The following is a 22390-nucleotide window of genomic DNA, read 5'->3' on the forward strand; positions in this document are numbered from 1 at the left end:
TGAATTCCATGTTGGATTGGTTCAACTTAAGGAAATTCTATATATTGTGTTCTCAAAATTCGATTATGATTACGGCATCCCTCTTCATAGCCAAATTTTGAAAACATAGCAAATAAAAATACTATAGCAAAAGACTGGTCTAGAAGCATGTCTTTATGTGAGACATCATTAATTGTGTCCCATTTTCTTTGGGTATAGGATCGATTGCATATGCCATAATATTTGTCTTTTCTAAATTTTCCAAATGACCAGAGGCATTAAGAAGGGAAAAGGTCTAGAATTGGATATGACTAAAATGATTAAGCAATTGTCGAGGACAATCTAAGGTTTACCAAAGATTGGTTGCTCAGGGACAGTTGGAAGTATATTGCTAATTTTGGAAGGACCATATTGACATATTTTGAAAAGAGGCATCTCTTGTTCAGAAGTGATAGTCAAAATGAGAATAAGGAGTTGTCTCCATAGGTGGAAGTTATCTGTGTAAGATTAGAAAACCTAATGCAAGAAGCATGTTCAAAGCAATGTACTTTGAATATGAGACTTAGTTTCCATGGAGTTGATCTCCATTGGAATATCTTATAATGATTGTTGACAAGTCTTTGTGACTTTGTACATATTTATTACAAGAGGAACAGTGCATATAAGTTTAAAATCTAAATAGATTTCGATAAATGTTAGGAATTCTTACATTTACGACAAGGATATGGGAGTGTGAAAAGAGAATCATTGAAATTATGTTCAATTGATCTAGTTCACAAAGAAAAGGATCATAGATAAATATAGAGTGCATACTTGGTGTATGGCAAAGCTATTGTTTAGAAAACATAGTGTACATGCTTGGAGCATGGGACACCTAGTGTTTTAATTCAAGTATAAAGTTGATAAAACTAAAACAATGAATAATAAGTAATTAGTATGTTGATAAATAGAAAGTGTTTTATTTATATTCATAGGTTTTGATACCATATTAGATTCATTTATTCTTGTGTTTCACTTTGCATGTTTTGAATTCCATAATAACTAGGTTATTCTTTCGGAATGACTAAGTTATTCAAACCATCCACAATCGGTCATATGTTGGAAGTAGATATGAATCAAGACTGTCATGGGTTGGCTTGTAGAGGTCCAAGTTGGTGGACAAAAGTTGTGCTACAACACTCATGAGTGCTCATAAGGTCTGAGTATTGGATTCAACCCACGCTCATTTGAATCACTTCATGGATTTTATCACAAGTGATCATGAGACGATAATATCTTATATTCTTCAAACCTAGAGATATGAGTTGTTACTATGAGTTGATAGTACATTGATTGCACGAAAACGCATTGGTAACTCAATGTTCTAAAACGTGCCTTTGTGTATGACTCAACAAGTAGCATAACAAGCCATATGAGTCGAATTTTATCCATTCCTTTTACCTTCGGGATAAAAGCGATATCTGTGGGCCCCTCGATGATTTAATGATGACACATGTGAGTGCTTGGCCAAGCCAAGACTGATTTGATTTGTTCAATCAGCCAATCGTCATGAATCGTAAATCGGGAAACAAAAAATGGACAGAGAGAATGATTATAATCCATGTCTTAGTCCATATAATATCTAGAATGGAGGAATATATGATCCCTTATCTAATGGACAAGTCATTGACAAAGGTCAGAGTTCGTTGACAAGATCAAAGTTCGACAGCTGCTTTAAGAGCTACGATTGCCAGTTGGTTTTTTGAAGTCATACTCAATAATAGTTTTAGACTTATCCAAGTGGGAGACTATTGGATTAATGTCTAAGTCCATAACTATATTTGGTATGTACTTGACCCGACCAGGCATGGTCCATTTGGGTTGCACTTCATCGACACAATTTATATAGATAATATTTTAAGAATAGTATATTAATATATTATAAGTTCTAATATATTAATATGGAATCATATTATTTAATTGTTATTGATCAAGAATTAATTAAGTGATCAAAATGAACTAATTAAATATGGACTCTTAGATATATGTGTGTGATGGGCCAAGTTCATTTAGGTTGGGCTAAGCTTTCATGGATAGTCCATGGAGTGTTTAACCCATGGATCATATGAAATGAAAGGTCATGGGTTTAACCCTAGTCTCCACACTATATAAAGATGTCCTTGGTTAGTGAAATTGACACTAGTGTGGGTACACTAAGAGGGCTAGCCGATTTCACTAGAGAGAACCAAAGTATTCTTATTCTCAAAGTCTTCCAAGGTGTTTTGGTGATTTGTGATTCCACTTGAGGCTTCCACACTATTGGGGCTAAGCTCTTAAAGCTTGAAGACATCAAGCTACACCAAAAGTTATGTCATCTAATTAGTCTATGTAGTATAGTTGCCTCACAGTATGCTAGTTAGGATTAAAGCCTTGGAAAGTTCTTATTTGCATGTATAATCTGAAAACATAGATCCAAGGTTTATAGGGATGCATGTACACCATAGGAGTGTTAGAATGCTCAAAACCCAACAGTATCTGCCTAGCATATCAGGGTGCTAGCCTACCTCTTCGGTCCTGTCGACCGGTACCTAGCCTAGCATATCAGGGTGCTGACCTACCTCTTCGGTCCTTTCGATCGGTACCTTGCCTAGCATATCAGGGTGCTGGCCTACCCCTTTGGTCCTTTTTTGACCGGTACCGGGGACTATTTCACCCCTAGTCTACCACATAGCATCCTAGTGCATAAACATATAAATCATAAATTGCCGAGCTTATCCGGGTGCTGGTATACCCCTTCAGCACTATCGACCGGTATTGGGGTCTATCTTACCCCTCCTACCACTATCACATAACATCATAGCATACTAGCACATAAATCATAACATCTAGTGACATACCAAATAATTATCACAAAGACAATCATCTTTACTATAACTCTTACTAGTAGGCCGACATTGGTGCCTTAGATCTACGTCTACTAGAAGGTAACTCACCTCAATGTCGTGAAGTAGCTGAACTGTCCTTGATGCTGGGATCAACTACTCTCAAACTCCTACACGTAACAATCTCCTTTAATTACCCTTTCATACTCATACACCTTTAATGGTCAACCCTGGCCAATGGTCAAAGTCAAAGTCAACATCCTGGTTGACCCAACTCGCCGAGTTGGTCCATTAACTCGTCGAGTTCCATAATCCATAAAACCCTAAAATCTTGATGCTACTCGTCAAGTTCCCCTTCATACAAGCAGGACATTTCACTTACAACTCGCTGAGTTCATCCTTGAACTCGTCGAGTTCCTCTTCGTATAAGTCGGGACATTTTGCTCATAACTCGCCGAGTTCCTCCTTGAAATCGTCGAGTTCTCCTTCAACCTTCAATCTAAAAACATGTCCAACTCGCTGAGTCATCTCCTAGACTCAACGAGTTTACTCAGTAACAGGAAAAGTTGGGGGACCACGACCCAACTCATCGAGTCGTATGAACAACTAGTCGAGTCCCCCCATAGCCTATATCCATTAAGTCACTTTCTGTTGGGCTTAATGCACCCAAATCATAGATCTGGTTCCCTAGGGTCGATATATCACATAAAGTTTCTAACTTTACGTGCACGCATGGATTATTTAGCTCAAAATCCCTAAGAAGTGGTTCATATGATGCATAGGACTCCCATGGCACCATGGTAAAACTGCACCTGAAGTTGGAGGTGGCGTCCAGACATCGACAATGATGTGAAACGGAGAAAGAAATGTGAAAAGAAAAGGATGTAATTTTTTTTCTTTTTAAAAATAATAACAAATAAACTTTTATATAATAGTTAATTATGAGGCATCTTAGTGAATAGTAGTTGCATGTGATTGGCTGTTTTTTTTTGGTTATTTGTTTTTATTTTCTAATGGATTATGCGAGTAATGAACTGGGTGTCTACTATCTACGTGCCACATTCTTCCAATTAGGCACGGACAACAAATGATCGATCCATCACCGCCTCTCCATTGATTGCTTTCCTCTTATAACACTGTAAATTTTCAAACTAAAATTTTCATTTTTAAAACAGATAAACTTTTATAATATTTCATAAAACCACAAGTGTCTCAAATGTCAACATAAATCCACAATAAAAGTCAAATCCCAAAATCCTCAACATAGTCTCGGGCAGTTGTGTACAATCATGTCGGTGCCTTCCCGCGGTCCTGAGAAGTACCTGAAACACATACACATAACACGATAAACACGAAGCTTAGTGAGTTCCCCAAAATACCATATACACAAAAAAATAAGTCTTTCATGGCTATAACTCGGCATGGACCCTCCGGTCTCATGCATCTCGGTGTGGACCCTTCGGTCATGTGTCTCAGTGAGGACCCTCCGGTCTCACAGCTCGGTTTGGACCCTCCAATCCTGTCTTAGTGGAGACCCTCCGGTCCCACAACTCGGTTTGGACCCTCCGGTCCTATCTCAGTAAAACACAGAATATAGCATATATATCACACAGACAAAATGCATAATATCTCGTAACTCAAATAAGCACAAAAGACCCTTTGGTCACACATAGATACCACTCATGGTAAGTATAGTGAGAAGACTCACCTCGTACGAAAGCTAAGGAAATGTGTACCCCTCGAACACGAATCATCGAACCTAGCCTCCGCCTAGTCACATTTGATAATTATCTCTAATTAACACTTAAATCACAAATTCTAACAAACTAAGTTATTTTCCCTCTCTAACTCTTGGATTGGGAAAAGGACCATTTTCCCCTCCATAAACACCATGACTCATGATTGACCAAACCCTAAAGTCAAAAGAAGTTAAACTCGAGTCAACAGTTTATGTTGACCCAACTCACCGAGTGCACCTATGTGACTCGTCGAGTTCCCATTGTTCCTCAGAACGTTGCAAAAACCCAACTTAACTCTTCGAGTTGTCTCATCAACTCGCCGAGTCACCCTTGTCCATACTCATCGGGGAAAACCCTAGCCGACTTGTCGAGTCAGCGCATTGACTCGCCGAGTCCCGTAAGTCAAATTCTTATTCAGACGTTTTAAGGAAGATCTACCACTAAAAACTCTAGATCTAGGCTCCCAAGATTCGAATGTCACGTAAAGCTTCAATATTTACGTTCATGCATGGCATATTTGCTCCATAATGCCACTACAAGCTCTAACTAAGGTGTTTAAGCACAATAACTCTTTTATGGCTGGATAAAGCTGGGACCTTTAGGCTCTATGGACCTCACAAGGTCCAGATCTGATGTCTCAATGCTTGGCAAGCACAAGTCATACCAAATCTCAAGGAAATATGGAAAATCCCCAAAAGTTCCTCATTAACAAGATCTAAACAACATGATGAGTAAGGCGATGGCTTTTACCTTTCAACAGAAGCTCCAAGTGAAAGAATATTGGATCGCACGGCCTCTCCTCGTTCCTTGCTTGTATCTCACTTTTTCCCTTCCAAAAGATTCACCAAAACACTCAAATATTAGCTCAATCACTCTCTCTTAGCTCAATGGTCGATTAGGGTTTCACACAGGGGAATTGGGTAGCTAGTGAGACGGAAATGAGGTCATAAGTTTCCTTAAATAGTCCCCAAACCTGGGGAGTTATGATTTCCTCACACAACGCCAACTCGGCGAGTCGGCTCTCTAACTCATCGGGTCGGTCATTAAACCCACACGACTAATCCAACTCTACTAGATGAGTCGGACACACAACTTGTCGAGACACTCATTAAATGCCAAAAATAAATAAATCAATAAATGCAATACCTGGGAGTCGGAATGTTACACCTCTCAAACCTTCTCTCTCATTTCAATTCCACTCCTCCCTCTCTCTTTGATACTTCTCTCTTATTTCTTCTTTCGTTTTTGCCATACCCATCTACTAATTTTCTTTGAGGATTCGCTAAATGATTCAGAGATTTGAAAACCCTTTGAGTTGGCTTACTATTGTTCTTGATTTACTTGAAAATTATTCTTTATCAACCAATGCTCTCCAGAATCTTGATTTTCTCTTTCCATCTTGTCCCCGAATCTTCTTATTTCATGGGTTTTCATGTAATTTCTTGGACACTCCTGCTTTGACGACTTCATAGTGTTCTATCGAGAGGAAGTTGAAAGTGATAGAGAGATTAAGATGAAACGATCAATTCTATTAAAAAAAATTATTACTTTCGGACTGTTGCAATCGCCTGACGTCCATCATAGAACGCCTGATGTTTGAACGCATAGTGTTCTATGCCAAACGCCTCATGTTTGGACCAAAGTGCCAAAAATTAACACAGCAAGGTTAAAAGTGTAAATACCTGGAAACCATGCTGTTACAATTAGGATTCTAATTATTAATTCTTCGAATTAAGTAGAATGATAAGATTGCTCATTCTTAGAGCATTTTTTACGTTATAGGTTTAAAATGTGATGGTTGTTTACATAAATACTTTTAACTTAAAAAAGCTATAGTATTATATTAATTAATTCATTAAAACACGTGACTTGGATGATTTAATATTTTTACTCAAATAAGTATTTACATACGCTCAAGGTTGTAGAACTCGCTTCTCGGTACCTGCTCGGCCGACTAGGGAGTAGCGAGTACTCGGGAGTACTCGGGGAGTACTCGGATTTGGTAATTCATGTAGAAATATTTTTGGGAAAATTATATATGTCAAAATCATAAGTTAAAATCACAATTTGATTGAAATATATAACAAAATTAGATACATGTGACTACATAAAAACTGAAATACACACAAATGTCTCACTTCATAAATAATTACTGAAAATTTAAGATATATATGTAGTAATAATCACATGTGTGTGTTAAATAATAAATCATTAAGTGTATTATACTTATTAATCTTGAAATTCTTGATTTTTTTATCTTTTTATGACAATTTGACCGAGTTTGACCGAGTTGGCCGAGTAGGCCCGAGTAAGACCGAGTAATACCGAGCAGGCCCGAGTTAGAGAGATGTTGACCGATTTTTGACCGAGTTTGACTTAATCTGAGTTTTTTTACCGAGTTCACATTACTCGCCTCGGTGGAGGGCCGATTCCGAGTAACCGGTCAAGTAGGCCGAGTTTTGCAACACTGCATACGCATTATTCCATATATTATATCTCTATATTAATATATGTTATATGATATACTCACATGACTCGATGTATGCGAGTACAAAACTTGACCAAGTTAATGGCTGCCAAAATGTAATAACCAAGATGATATTAAACAAGTTGATGAGATTACGCGAGTAAGAGAAGACGAATGCAACAATTTGCATTTAGTGTGTTATTCGAGTAACGAAACCGAATTATTCAAACTAGACCCGAATAACCAAAAAAGCGGATTAACGGAAGTAATACGGTTCGGTTAAGTGTACCGATAACCCTAAATCTGACTTACCTGCATGACAATCATGCCTAGATGACATGAAGTATATTCGGTGCTGTGATATTCTCTAGGTAAAATGACTTCATTACTCACATTTGTCTCTATGTAAACGTGTAATTAAATATTTTTTCAAAGTTAATTGATTTTATATATAGATTGTAAATTTTTATTTATGTATGTGAATGGAAGAAAGTATTTATTGATGTATTTGAAACCTCAAAAACTTTTTATTTTCCACATAATTAATAACAACCATTCAAATGTTTTGTAATTTATACATACCTAATGGTATTTTATGAAACATATTCATTAAATTATGTTCATTTTTTTAACTTATACATACTTAGTGGTATTTCATGGCCATTGCACTCTCAGGGTTTCCTCATAATATCTCTTTACCTATGTGTATGCATAATTTCATTTCCTTGCACAAAATATCAATGGATGTATTGCCGCTAAAATATTTGAATTATTTTGTTACAATGTGTTTTATTCTCACTTTTGATGAAGTTTTTGTATTTCATTTGTATGTTTTCGTGGGTAGTTTCTTATATCTCCCGTGAAACCAAAATGTAGAGTGGTAACACATCTCAACCATATATTCCTCTAATTACAAGATTTTTTTATTTTAGATAATAATTAGATTATTAATTCTTCCAATTAAGTAGAATGATAAGATTGCTCATTCTTTAGCATTTTTTACATTATAGGTTTAAAATGTGATGATTGTTTACATAATTACTTTTAATTGAAAAAAGTTATAGTATTATATTAATTAATTCATTAAAACACGTGACTTATGTGGTTTAATACTTTTACTCAAATAAGTATTTACATACGCTTTACTCTATACAATATATCTCTATATTAATATATGATATATGATATATTTACATGACTCGATGTACACGAGTGCAAAGCTTGACCAAGTTAATAGTTGCTGAAATATAATAATCAAGATGATATTAAACAAGTTGGTGAGATTACATGAATAAAAGAAGACGAATGCAACAATTTGGATTTAGTGTGTTATTCAAGTAACGAAACCGAATTGTTCAAACTGGACCCGGATAACCAAAAAGCGGATTAAGGGTAGTAATACGGTTCAGTTAAGTGTACTGATAACCCTAAATATGACTTAATTGCATGACTATCATGCCTAGGTGACATAGAATATATTTGACGTTGTGATATTCTCTAGGTAAAATGACTTCATTAGGGGTGCAAACGAGCCGAGTAGAGCCCGAGCCTTGTCAAGCTCGGCTCGGGCTCGTTTAAGTTATACAAGGATCGAGCTCGAGCTCTGCTCGATTCGAGCTTCTTGTATTGAGTTAGGCTCGAGCTCGGAGATAATTATACAAGCTCAACTCAGGCTCGGGCTCGGCTCATTTTTTGTCTAACGTGCCTAAATAAGCTTAAGTTCGGCTCGATCTCGTTAAGAAGCTCGTTTACTAATACCCTAATTCCTAATCCCCAAATATGTTTTTATTTTAATATATAATGTGACATCCCCATTTTCATGGCCAGAAAAGACCGATTTTGTTTATGTTTTATAAAAATCAGAATACATCTTTTAATAAAAATGTTGTGGAATTTGTTCACAATAAAACATGATAAATACGTTATCAAAGCACTTTCGAAGAAAAGTATTTTTATTCATTTCAAAACATTTGGGATTTCAACGTCAATACAGAAACATAAGCATAAACAAAACTTACATTCATTATCACTAGTGAATTATATCTCCTTAATCTCTCAGTGTAATGTGACTTCATATCAACACCTGTGATATAAATAAAATGAGTGGGTCTGGTTGGGAAACCTGGTGAGTACATAGGGATTTCAATCCCATAATGTTTTACCATATATATAGTTTAAAGCTCACAAAATATACAATTTCACCATATATATAAACAACTCTTATTCCACCCCGTCGATCCTCACAATGAGACTATCCATACTCTCGGACCTAAGATTAGCCGTTTTACCTAATCCATACTCCCGGATCAGAAATGAACGGCTTTACCTAATCCATACTCTCAGATTAATGATGAATGGTTATGCCTAATCCATACTCTCGGACTAGGGACGAATGACTAATCCATACTCTCGGATTAATGACGAATGATTATGCCTAATCCGTACTCTCGGACTAGGGACGAATGACTATGTCTTAATCCATACTCCCGGACTAAGGACAACTGGCCATGTCTTAATCCATACCCCCGAATTAATGACAGTTGACTATGTCTAATCCATACTCTCAGACTAGGGACAATGACTGTGTCTAATCCATGCTCCCGGATAAATGACATATACTAAAGTTCTATTCTCTGAGTATAACTCACTTGTACTCATAAGAAAATACCACCCAATATTCCTCATAATTAATTTAGGTCTACTCTTTATCCTAAATCATCATATATAATCAGGTATGTTCTTTAACACGTATTTCAGGCAACATCAGTTAACTTGCACATAAACATTTAATTAATACTTCAATCAATACTTGTATTAAAATCATGTTCATGAAAGGGACTATGCACTCACTTGAAAAGGTGGTGATTCCGAACTCAGACAGCGCTTTGCTTCTTAAAAAAAATAATTTCCTTCGACGAAACCAAGTATTATTACCACTAGAGTTTAGTCTATTATCCGCCGAGACTAATTCATAGTCTAGCTATTATTACTATTATATAAGTGTTAAGCAATACTTATATAATCCATAATAATAGCCCAAGTACTTATTATAAGTTCCTAACAACGTTACTATAATTAAATAAAAACTATATTAAAAATAGCGTAGGCGTAACTCACTTACAACGGGTTTTATAGAAAACCGGGCTTTGCTTGGAGCAACGTTCCCGAGCCGAAAAGCTCTTCTTCTCGAAGCCGTCGAGCACTCTGGGGCGTCCGCCTCGTGCTAGGGAAGTTCCCTAGCCTTTTCGGGTGGTTTCAGGGCTAGAGAGAGGTTCTAGAGAGAGAGAGAGAGTAAAAAGAAGAAAGAATGGGAAATATGTGAAGAAAATGAGGGTAGGAGAGGTTCTATTTATAGGGTGAAAATGGCTGAACTTGGTGCCACATGTCACCATCTAGTGGCAAGACTTGGGGAGAAAGCAATGGCCAAGATTGTGCCACATCACCCATTTTCGCACAACACACTTCCGAATTCTAAAATCCGTAATTTTCACATACAACCTCCGTTTTTGACGTTCTTTATATCCACGCGTAGGTAAAAATAAGATCTACAACTTTGATTTTGACTCCGTCGGCTAATTCTCGACCGATCTTAAATTTAACAGTATGAGGAGATTATACTGTTAAATGTCCACGTAAAATTCATAACTTCTACATACGGACTCTGTTTTCGTCTGTCTTTTTACCGTTGAGTTCCTATTAATGAGATCTTCAATTATCATTTAGGTTGTGTAGGCCAAAAACCGCTCGAACTAAAATTCGAGTTTCAGGTCGTGCACTACTATGCTAAATCTTAGAAAATTCATAACTTCCTCATATGAAGTCAGATTTGGGCGTTCTTTTTTTTGTATGTTCTTGGTTTAACATATACTACAAATTTTATTTGGATCGATAAGGCTAAAAAGTCCTTTATCAAAAATTCACTATTTATGTCTCCCGGTGCCGTGCCGGTTTTGCCGTAAAACTTCGACGTTTGCCATAACTTTTTCGTTATAACTCGGATTTCGGCGTTCTTTATATGTACGGAACCCTTGAGACATATTATAAACCTTGGTTAAGATTATTTATTCTAAATAATCTTTTGTCAAAAAGTCATTTTCGACCCCTATTATCTCTAAATTGACTAGCCCGGATCTACGGGCGTTACATATAAAAATAATAATATTTTTTTTTATAAAGGCTCGTTTAGGCTCGCGAACCTAACCGAGTGTAGTGACATAGGCTCGAGCTCGAGCTCGTTTAATAAACAAGCTTAATATTAAGCTCGAGCTCTGCTCGGGCTCGTTTTAAATCGATTTTGAGTCGAGCTTTTAACGATTCGATATCGAGTAACTCATGAGTAGCTTGACTCGTTTGCACCCGTAGACTTCATTACTCACATTTGTCTTTATGTAAATGTGTAAATAAATATTTTTTTCAGAGTTAACTGATTTTATATATAGACTATAACTTTTTATTTATGTATGTAAATGGAAGAAAGTATTTATTGATATATTTTATGAGGAAAAATGATATATCAAACTACTATTGTTAGAGAAAAAAAACATGTTTGAATATATATCATTAAGATAATACAATTCTAAAAGATAGTTATACAAATTGATTAATTATTATAATAATAAATAATACAACAAATCAAAAGTTAATGAAATTTTATATTATCTAAGAATAGATGTTGTTGAGACGTGTTAGTTTATATATGTATTTATCTTATCCTATATTTAAAGTAATTACAATGTAAAAAATATTATTTCAAAGTCAATAATACCGATATAATTATTTTTAATAAGATATTAATATTTAATTATATTATAATATTAGATGTAGACCCATGTATTACATGAGTTAATTTAAAATAAAAATAAAAAAAAGTTAAATATAAATGTCAAAATATTTGAGAATTTTGAATTTATAAGAAAATAAGAAAAATAATGATTTATTATAATGAAATGTTTTTTTATCTTTTAAATTTAAACAAATAATTTAAATAAATAAAGAAATTAATGAGCTTTAATTTTGGGAATTTTGAAACTAAAAAATAAGTTTATTAGTGAAATTAATATCAATTTATTACTATATTTATTGTAATTATGACATTAAAATATTATATGAAATTTAATAAAATAGAAAAACTCATAAAATGACAAGTGGAAAAAAATTTCTAAATAACCATAAAATGACATTTGGCAAATTGAATAAGAATGTGACAAATGACAAAAAAAACTTTCATTTATTAGAGAGGATTCTGCACAACACACGTATATATTGCCGGTATATAAATATGTCTTGTCATTTTACATGTATAAGTAGTTTTTGTTAAACATTTAAAAAAAATATTTATTAGTTAATAGTTTTGTCACTGTATATTTAATCTAATCACTTTTCAAAAAAAAAAAAATATTTCCGTATAAATTAATAAACATTTTTACAAAACAAAACTTCAAAATCAATCACAATCACCTCCTTACTCATTTTATGTAAAACATGATTTTTTCTTTTATCTAAAACATGAGTTGATATAGAGAAAACAAAAATCCCTTTAGCCGCTTACAAATATAATTTTCAAATAAATGGAGCGGAAAAATAAATTTGAAACTTTAGCAATAATATTTTTGAAAAACTAAAATAGGCATATTTGGTAGTTGACTGATATCTTTACAACATAAAATAAAATTTCATGTGATGTCCACGTTAACATTAAACTTTCATTTTAAACTGAGCACCTTTAATAATAAAATAACATTTCAAATAATTTATTAATCTTTTTAACATGAACCCTTCACTACACAAAAAAGAACAATGTACCTTTGAGTGTCAGTGGTCCAATGTTGTTCGTCTGCGATGGTATGCGTTTTCTTGGAAATTCCCATAATTAAAAAAAAAATCCATTTTTTAATTTTGACTCGTTCCCCTTGTAATTTGTAAACAATCATCTGACCTTTTCTTATTATAATTTTCCATATTCAACCCCTCATGTTATGCATTTTGTTTAAGATTATTTCAGTTTATTTCCAGAAATAATGTTTCAACCCCTAATTTATATCAATGTTATAAATCGATCCAGATCTTTTTCTAACTATTAATAATAGGATGAAATGAAACTAAGTGTCAAGCTCAAGCTAAATATAGCATTTGTTAAGATGGAAGAAGAAATAGTATCATGTCAACTACGTCGAAATAACTCATTTTGTTGAGAGAATATTGCATTATCCAAAACGACAATAATTACATCAATTTAAGAATTATATTAATTGAAAATTTCAATTTTGTTAAAGATAAATACATTATACACCGGAGATAATAGAATATAACTTTTTCTTGTTTGCTCATTTTAGATGGTGGCACATATAGAATATACTTTTTTTCTTGTTTGCTCATTTTAGATGGCGGCACATCGACTGGGTTATTCCTTCATCTTTTAGCAAAATTCTTCGATACTTGGAATTTGGAAATTGGAACAAAGGGTGGAATGTGGATCAAAGCTAGGAATATTTTGATACTTATAGTCCATGTACAACATGGACGAGGGGTTATCAAGAACAAGTTCAACATGGATGAGGGGTTATCAAAGAACAAGGGGATTTTTTTTAGTCAACATCAAATTTACTAGGGATGAGCAAAAACCGAACCGAAAAACCGAAAAACCGAAAAAAACCGATATAACCGAAACCGAAAAACCGAAACCAAAACAATAACCGACGGTTTAGGTTTGAATTTTACAAAAACCGAAAAATAATGGTTTGGTTCGGTTTTGACGTATAAAACCGCCCATAAAAACCGAACCGACCCACATATATATTATTTATTATGTTTTAAACTTTTAGTTTTAGACTTTAGACTTTATCTCTTTAATACTTTATGTTTATTTTCAATAAACTGTTAATGGTGTTAAACTTTGATATTTTAAACATTTTTATGTTTTTATAATACTAGAATTCATACTCTTTATTTTGGTATATTTAAAGTAGATACAATACTATTTATTGCAACGTATTTTCACTAGGTTTGAACCCAAAAACTAGAAAAAAAATAGGAGCTCATAAACCCACGGTTTAAAACCGAAAACCCATAAACCCAACCCGGAAAACCGAAAAACCGAACCATGCAAAAACCAAACCTATATGGGTTTAAAAATCGAAAAACCGACTTTCTACGGTTTGGTTTGGTTTTAGTCAAAAACCGACCCATGCTCATCCCTAAAATTTACTAATTACCCACTAAGGGGGTGTTTGGATAGGGAAAAAAAGGATGTTTATTTTTTATTGTTTATTCCCACCATAATAAGCTGAGTTTAAATGTTTGGATATGAATCTTTAAAAATCAGCTTATTATGGTAGGAATAAGCTAAATAAATTGACTTTAATAAGCAAGGGGATGCTTATTGCTTATTTTTAGTTATTTGAGAAATTACCTGATTACCCCTCTAAAAAGCGATACATAAAACCCATAAACCCTTTTGTCGATCAATTGCTCCACAATTCTGCTGCCGATCGCTATTCCCTCTTCTCAACTAGCCATTGACCCTGGAACCATCGACGATCTTCAAGCCATCTACCATCAGGTTTAAAGTTTCTTCCTTTTTTTCGTTTGGTATACATCAACGACAACCTGTTATCAATGAAATACTTAACGATCATGAGAGCCGACGTCGTCGTTCATCTTCGCGCACAAGAAGCATGCTTATCAATGAAATACTTAACGATCATGAGAGCTGATGTTATGAACTTTTCAGATTACAAGCCCCAGTTTTCAACATGTTATGTAGTGATCTTGTTGCACATTATGGGTTAAAGAAATCACGTCGTGTATCTATTCAAGAGTCCCTTGGTATTTTCTTGTTGTACTTGGCGTATGGATGTGGAAATCGGTTAGTTCAAGAGTTCTTTAACCATTATGGGGAAATAATCCATAGGCATTTTCATAAAGTCTTGGATGTTGTGGTTAACCTAAGTAAGGACATCATCAAACCAAATGCTAACTTCAACGAAACTATTCCAGAACATATTTTAAATAACCCTCGGTATTATCCATACTTCAAGGTACTTATTTTGTTGCAAAATTATGTTATTTGGTGAATTTGTGTAATTGTAAAAATAATTGGTAACTTATTATATTTTTTGAAATTATAGGATTGTATTGGTGCTATCGATAGAACACACGTGAAGGCCTATGTTCCGCAACGTTACCAAATCAAATACATTGGACGAAAGAATTACGTTACTCAAAATATTATGGTAGCATGTGATTTCAACATGTGCTTTACCTTTGCGTGGGCTGGATGGGAGGGGAGCGCACATGACACGAAAATTTTCAATGAAGCGCGAAGGAGACGTGAAGTTAAGTGTCCACTTCCAGCCGATGGTTAGTATTATTATTTATTAATAGAAGTTTTATATTTTCAAACGGTATAAATAAATAACAATCATATGCGTTATTTGTACCTCTATAGGTAAGTTTTACCTTGTAGACGCCGAATATCCAAATAAAAAAGGTTATCTTGCTCCGTACAGAGGTTCAAACATCCGTTATCATATTCCTGATTTTCGACGTGGGCAGACTCGTGCCGTGCGAGAACCAAAAGGCTTCAAAAAATAATTTAACTATTATCATTCGTCACTTCGCAATGTAATTAAACGAACTTTTGGAGTCTAGAAGGCTCGATGGGTATTACTAAGAGACACGCATGTAAATTTCAACTTCGAGACCTAAGTGAAAATTGTGCTAGCTTCAATGACGATTCACAATTACATTAGAATGAGCGGTAGTGGTGATGCAACATTTTAGATAGCGTAAGAAGAATCTTATATTCCGCGCAATGATGAAGGACCCGATAATGTTATTGAGCCACATGACGAAGTATCAAGTAGACAACATAGAAATAACGATATGTATATGAGTGCACTACACAATATGATTGTTGGACAGATTTTCTCAAGGTCAAACACTCGTACACATAATGACGTATGATTTGTTTTGAAATTTTTTGGTATTTTCATTTTATGGTGTAATTTAGTATCATGAAACTAATTTGGATAATATGGAATGGGTTATAACTGTGCTTGATGGAAAATATGGATTTGGAATGAAATTTGTGGTCTTATATAGTTTTGCATGATAAATGTGTAACACCGTAAAAATTTGAACAATTTTTCACTTTTGAACGACCATAAAATATCATTAAAAATCATTTCAAAAACATTGTGTCCACATTGTATCAGTACAAAACCCCAAGATCATAATATATAAACTCCAATGTGCGTGTGTACGAATCATGTTGACGCCTTCCTGCGCTCATTACTGGTACCTGAAACACATAACATAACAACCGTAAGCATAAATGCTTAGTGAGTTCCCCAAAATACCGCATACAACACATACGCCACTCGAGGCTATAATACGACCCTCCGGTCGATGTGTCTCAGTGGGATCCTCCAGTCCCGTAGCTCGTTGGACCCTCTGGTCCGGTCATAGCTCGTTGGACCCTCCGGTCCGGTCTATAACATCATACAACATACATATATCACATAGCACATAATCTCATACGTAACACATAAGACCCTCTAGTCAACACATAATACCACTCTAGGTAACGTATAGTGAGAAGACTCACCTCGGTGTCTCGGTAAATATATGACTCGGAAGAAATGTGATCTAGCCTCCGCCTAATCACATAAAGTAATACTCTCATAAATACAACTGTACTCAACCCTAAAAGTCAACAAGGTCAACGGTCAACTTTGACACGACTCGTCGAGTGCACTAGGGCGACTCGGCGAGTCTACACGTGTCCACTGACTCTCTTAGTCCCTCTCTTGGCACGTTGAGTACTTCCCCTGACTCGACGAGTTCCACCTGGCATGAATCGCGGGGCCACCTCGACTCAACTCGCCGAGTCTCAAGAACAACTCGGCGAGTTCCGCCTTGAACTCCAGTCCCCCTGACTCTTCATGACTCACCGAGTTATTACCCAACTTGGCAAGTCCACTCACTGAGTGATTTACGGGAAACCCTCATCCTACTCGCCGAGTCTGTTCTTCGGACTCGGTGAGTTCATGCCATGCACAAACTCCATAGGCCTCCTGAGGTCAGATCTGTTCCATACATTCATAGATCTGGCCTTCCCAAGCATGATAATCACGTAAAGTTCAGACCTTGACACTCATATAACATCTAAATGGTCTAACTTGGTGATTTAGCCCCAAAAATGACATCATAAGCTCATGGCTCCTAAAATGACTCATAAAGCTCCAAGGGTTAAGGTCTCTGGACCTCTTTGGGTCCAGATCCAAGACATAAACTTGAGAAGGGACCAAATGCTCCACTTATTCTTCCTCTAAAAGGGTTAGAAAACCCTAACACTAAGAATCAACATCAAAACTGAAGAAGGTTCGAGCAAAATACCTCAATATGATCTCTAAGAACTCAGAAATCGCCACAATCGCTCCTCCTTCAGCCTCCTCTTGCCTTGGTCACCTCCTTCTTGCAAAAACACCCACAAAAGGATCAAGAATGGCCTCTCCTTCCTCATAAACGCTCTAGATCTCTTAGGGTTTCTCTCTGGGGGTTGGTGGCCGCAAATGACGGCCATAAGGGCCTTTAAATAGGTCTCAAACCCTGGAAATTAGGGTTTCATTAAACAGCGTGGACTCGCCGAGTCCACTCATGAACTCGCCGAGTCCAGCTGTGAACTCGCATACAAATCCGCAACCATACTCGGCGAGTTTAGACGCCAACTCGCCGAGTCTCCTCAAAATTCCCAAAAATAAAAGAACAAAATAGGATATCTGGGAATCCAGATGTTACAAAATGTTTTTTTAGTTCTTATGGATAAGAAAATTATGGTCTCATGTTTCTTGAATATTTCATAGATGTAACCGATCAATTTAAAAATAGATGTAAAAATAATGTGGTAAATGTTTTTTTAGTTCTTATGTATAAGAAAATTATTATTATTATTTACAAAACAAAACTGTTTTGTTTAATAAGAAAAATATGTTAACATATAAGAGGAAGTCATTTTTGATCATTTTACTCATATAAGCTGTTTTGTTTGTCAAATACTTAAAAATATTTATTCCCACCGCAATAAGCTAATAAACACTAAATTAATAAGCTAAAAACTAATTTATCCAAACACTAGATTATCCAAATAGAAAAACATGGTGTCGTAAATTTTGGCTTCATGTTGTTTAGACGGTTCAAATGGTATGGTCTACATTTTTTTGACGGTTCAAATGGTATGGTCTACATTTTTTTAAAAATGATTTTAGGCTGGTTAATAAAAAAATATCAATAACCATTCTATTATTAATATATTTAGTTTTTAAGAAAAAATCGAAACTGAGAACATCTTTAATAAAAGCTAATTTTTAACTTATTAATATTCTTTCAACCACTCAGTATCGTTTGAGTCTATATTTTTACTATTTATCAACTCATTTATCTATGCTAGTATTATTTTCTATCTCCTCATCTTAATAACAATTTTATTTTATCCACTTTATGATAGTGTATATTTATGGCTTCATTAATTTTAAATAATTAACCTAAGTTATTAAATATGCAAATTAAAATTAATAATTTTTTTGTTTTTGTTTTTATTGTTTATCTATATAATTGATAAAATAATATCAATATGAAATATGATGTATGGAAGGCAGCGAATGCGGTTATTCTTTTTTTAACCTGGTCAAAAACCTACTAATACGCATCCTTCTATTCAGTCGCATCATAACCTATTTTTCTTCCTCCATCTTCTTTGTTTGTTCCCCTCGTCGATTGCATATCCGCCTCCATCTTGGATCCAAAAAGGCATCAATGGCGTCGTCAGAATTCCAGTCTCCACCTCCATGCCGATTTCATCCTTGATTCAGTTCCGCAACTAACTACTGTCAATCCCGTTTTCTCGGGATTATCTGGAGCTTCCAAAATGCAAGTAGTTTTAGGAACAGGAGGTGATGTTCGGATTTGGATTTCACCCAATTACAAACGAGTACATTGTTGTGAAGATTGTGTAGTATAAAACGGGCAAGGGAAACGACGGTCATCCGAAACAATAGGAATTACCCAAAATTGGAGGTTCAAATTCTCACCATTTCCTTGTTTCCTCCGCCATCCCCCCTCTCTCTACATGAGAAAATTCCTAATTTGTGTGTGTACAGGTCCTGAAGTGATAGTGCAATACAAATGCACATGAAAATCCTGGAGGTAAGTTTTTCTAACTAATCTTTACCCGAAATACAATTGAAACAGTCATTCACCACATCTTACTAAAGTCTCTATTGTCATCACGACCATCTGTTACTTCCCGATAAAAGAGTGACCCACCATCATCATTTTCTGTTCCAGTCTGCATATAAAGCATCATTTTTATGCAATAATTGGTTGAAGTTGTGTTGGATGATTTTTTGGGATATTAATATGAGATGATTTTCTCATGATGATTTTCACATTTGATCTTAACGGTACACTAGATAACATTTTTCTTTTGGAGATTGATTTTTAAACTATATAGATGCCACTCCCTTTATGATGTTGCAAATTTATAGTCTGTGCTAATTATTTTTTGACATCAGGAGCATTTCCAAGGTAAAAAAGACAAAAATAAAAAATAAAAAAATAGAGTCATTCAGATATCAATACATTGACACACAGAAACTCAAGTTTTAAGTTCAATTTTCATCTCATATGGCCTTTCACATGATTTTAGCTTGTTTGATGATAATGCCTAACAAGTGTTTGTTGAAATGCCCGAAAGAGAATCTAGAGAATTTAACCTTGTGGTATGCATTCTGTCAAAATTACTAGCAACACATGTTTTATGTAATTGTTTAAAAAGGTAATTAATTTGTCTCTGTATTATTTTATTTCAATTTGTGATTTTGAATTCCAATTTCTATTATCCCTCGTTATTGTATATTTGGAATCTAAAATTATATTAGTAGTAAATACAATACTTTTGATTGGATTCTATGTATTCTGTCAGAATAAAATCTATGTATTCTGCCAAAATGTATTCTATATGTTCTGTCATATTCTATGTATTCTACCAGAATATATAACGTGATAGTTAATTGCAAGTAACATGTTTTTAACCATTATTAGTTTTGTTGTATTTTTGATAGGAATGGTTGGAAGAATTTGTTGAAGACATAATAGGAATAACTTGAAGAATGAATAAAGTTTGATCATACTCATGATTTAAGAATGTTGTTATTTTTTAAGAATTTTATTTATTTTTGTTGATATTCTTTTAGAATATGTATAATTATATTAAAATCTATAAAACTTTTAGTCTGTAAGAATATGTATGACTTTGTATTTAAGTTCGGATGTATAAGAATATATTAGAATGTTGTTATTTTTCAATATTGGATTCAAGAATTTTGTTATTTTTCAAAATATTCTAATAGAATAAAATTTTGAAAGAACATCATTCTAGCAAAAAAATATTCTGATATAATAAAATCGGTTATGTTTACAAATTACGATAGAATTAAAATTGAATTAATAAAAAATTCATATTTTTAAAATTAGGAGAATTTATTATCCCTAAAAATCCGAAAATTTCCTTTTATAAATATAGTTAATTGTCCAAAATACCCTTTTGCTAAAATTTGTGTAATTATATGGTACATGTTACCCCATTGTAATATCATACACTCTCAAATCATGTCCATTGATTAATTCCATTCGTTGGTCCATATCTGTGCATTCTGGCACACAATAGTTAATAAAAGCAAAATAACCTAAGCTTATATATATATATATATATATATATATATATATATATATATATATATATATATAGAGAGAGAGAGAGAGAGGGAGGGGGGATAGGTTAAATTGTTTCTTACATTTATTGTGTGCTAAAATGCACCAATAGGAATTTAGTAAAATTTAATTATTATTTAATTAAATAAAGATAAATATTAAATGATTTCCATAATTGTATGTATATTTAATGATATCCATAATTAAATTTTTTTTCTTCGTGGAAACTAATTAAATTTGTCATTAATGTCAGCAATAACATTCTTTCAGAATGAATTCGTATGTAGGTTTTTATGTCAACAATAACAATCTTTTAGGACTCACTCACGTAAAATACAATAAAGTTGTATGAAATATGAAGATTGAGGGTGTATTCTAGTAGAAGTTACTCTCGTTCTGCTAGAATACACTCTTATTATTGTATATATGAATTCATTCTAAAAGAATATTATTATTGACATTAATGCCAAATTTAATTAGTTTCCACAAAAAGAATTCTAAGTATAGATATCAATTAATATACATTTAATGTTTACTAAATTCTTATTGGTGCATTCTAGCACACAATTAATAAACGAGTCCTTTTTGACACGTGTCTCCTCGTACATCTATTTTCTATCAAAATAAAACTACTCTTTTAACCCTGCTTCCTTTAACAATATCCATTCATTAATAATATTATCTTCAATAATTTCAACCTAATTGCAGTAATTTAGGAACGAAATCAAGAAGCAAATCTCTACCGCACCTCTCTTCAAAACCCTAGCACCGACTCCATCTCTGATAGCTAAGGATCAACATAGCCATTAAAGATGCATTCCTTTGGGTACATATCCAACGCTTTACTAACTTTCGCTATTAAAATAGTCGTTGTAATGTGCTCCATCGCTTTTGTCTCCGACAATTTCAACTATCCCTCTCCCACCTTACAAATCCAAGTCTTTCTATCTTTATATTTGTATGCTATGAAAGTAACGATCCGTTATTTGTAGGAAATTTGTTTTGGTTTTTGAGGATATTGATTGGTTTCAGTTTCTAGGTTTTATGTTTTAAACATCATTTGGATTCATAATTAACCAGATGGAAATGACAAAGTAATTGATTACATATGACATACTAGTGAGTGTCCCTTCTTTGTATTTACTATTGCTAATATGTTGGTTTACTACATATTCTTGATTTTTCCGATCATTGTTTTTGTATGATAGGGTTTTAGTTTTTGCACCTATGGATTTAATTGCAGAACCGTAAGTTTTTTACACTTGATCTCCTAATCTGTCTATGACATTTATATTTCATTTTTGAGCTTCATCATTTCTTTAAAACAATACCTTGGTTTTCAGGATCTTTTGATGAGAGTTTATTATGCAGTTTTAAAATTTTGGATGAAGGTATAGAAAGGTTTTTTGATTTTCTTTTTAGAATTGAGCATGGATGGTGGGTCTTTTATTGTCATGGATTTAAAAATGATTTTTGGCTGCAGACAGAAGTTGAAAGACTTTTGATAGAAGAGTTCAGATTGGATGAAAAGCAAGAGGTTACTTAATGCATTGTATTTTATAGAGTTTCCTACC

General features: G+C 34.0%; 1 protein-coding gene across 1 annotated transcript; it reads left to right on the forward strand.

The window, feature by feature from the left end:
• The first annotated feature begins 14797 nt into the window (after positions 1–14797).
• Positions 14798–15638, forward strand: LOC145089364 (uncharacterized). Its single transcript, XM_079027808.1, has 3 exons — positions 14798–15082; positions 15173–15404; positions 15493–15638. Exons 1-3 carry the CDS (start codon positions 14798–14800, stop codon positions 15636–15638), a joined length of 663 nt encoding a protein of 220 aa, XP_078883934.1.
• The last annotated feature ends 6752 nt before the right edge of the window (positions 15639–22390 follow it).

Source organism: Lactuca serriola, chromosome 2 (genome assembly GCF_051521515.1).
Source record: "Lactuca serriola cultivar US96UC23 chromosome 2, Lser_US96UC23_V15, whole genome shotgun sequence".
Classification (NCBI taxonomy): domain Eukaryota; kingdom Viridiplantae; phylum Streptophyta; class Magnoliopsida; order Asterales; family Asteraceae; genus Lactuca; species Lactuca serriola.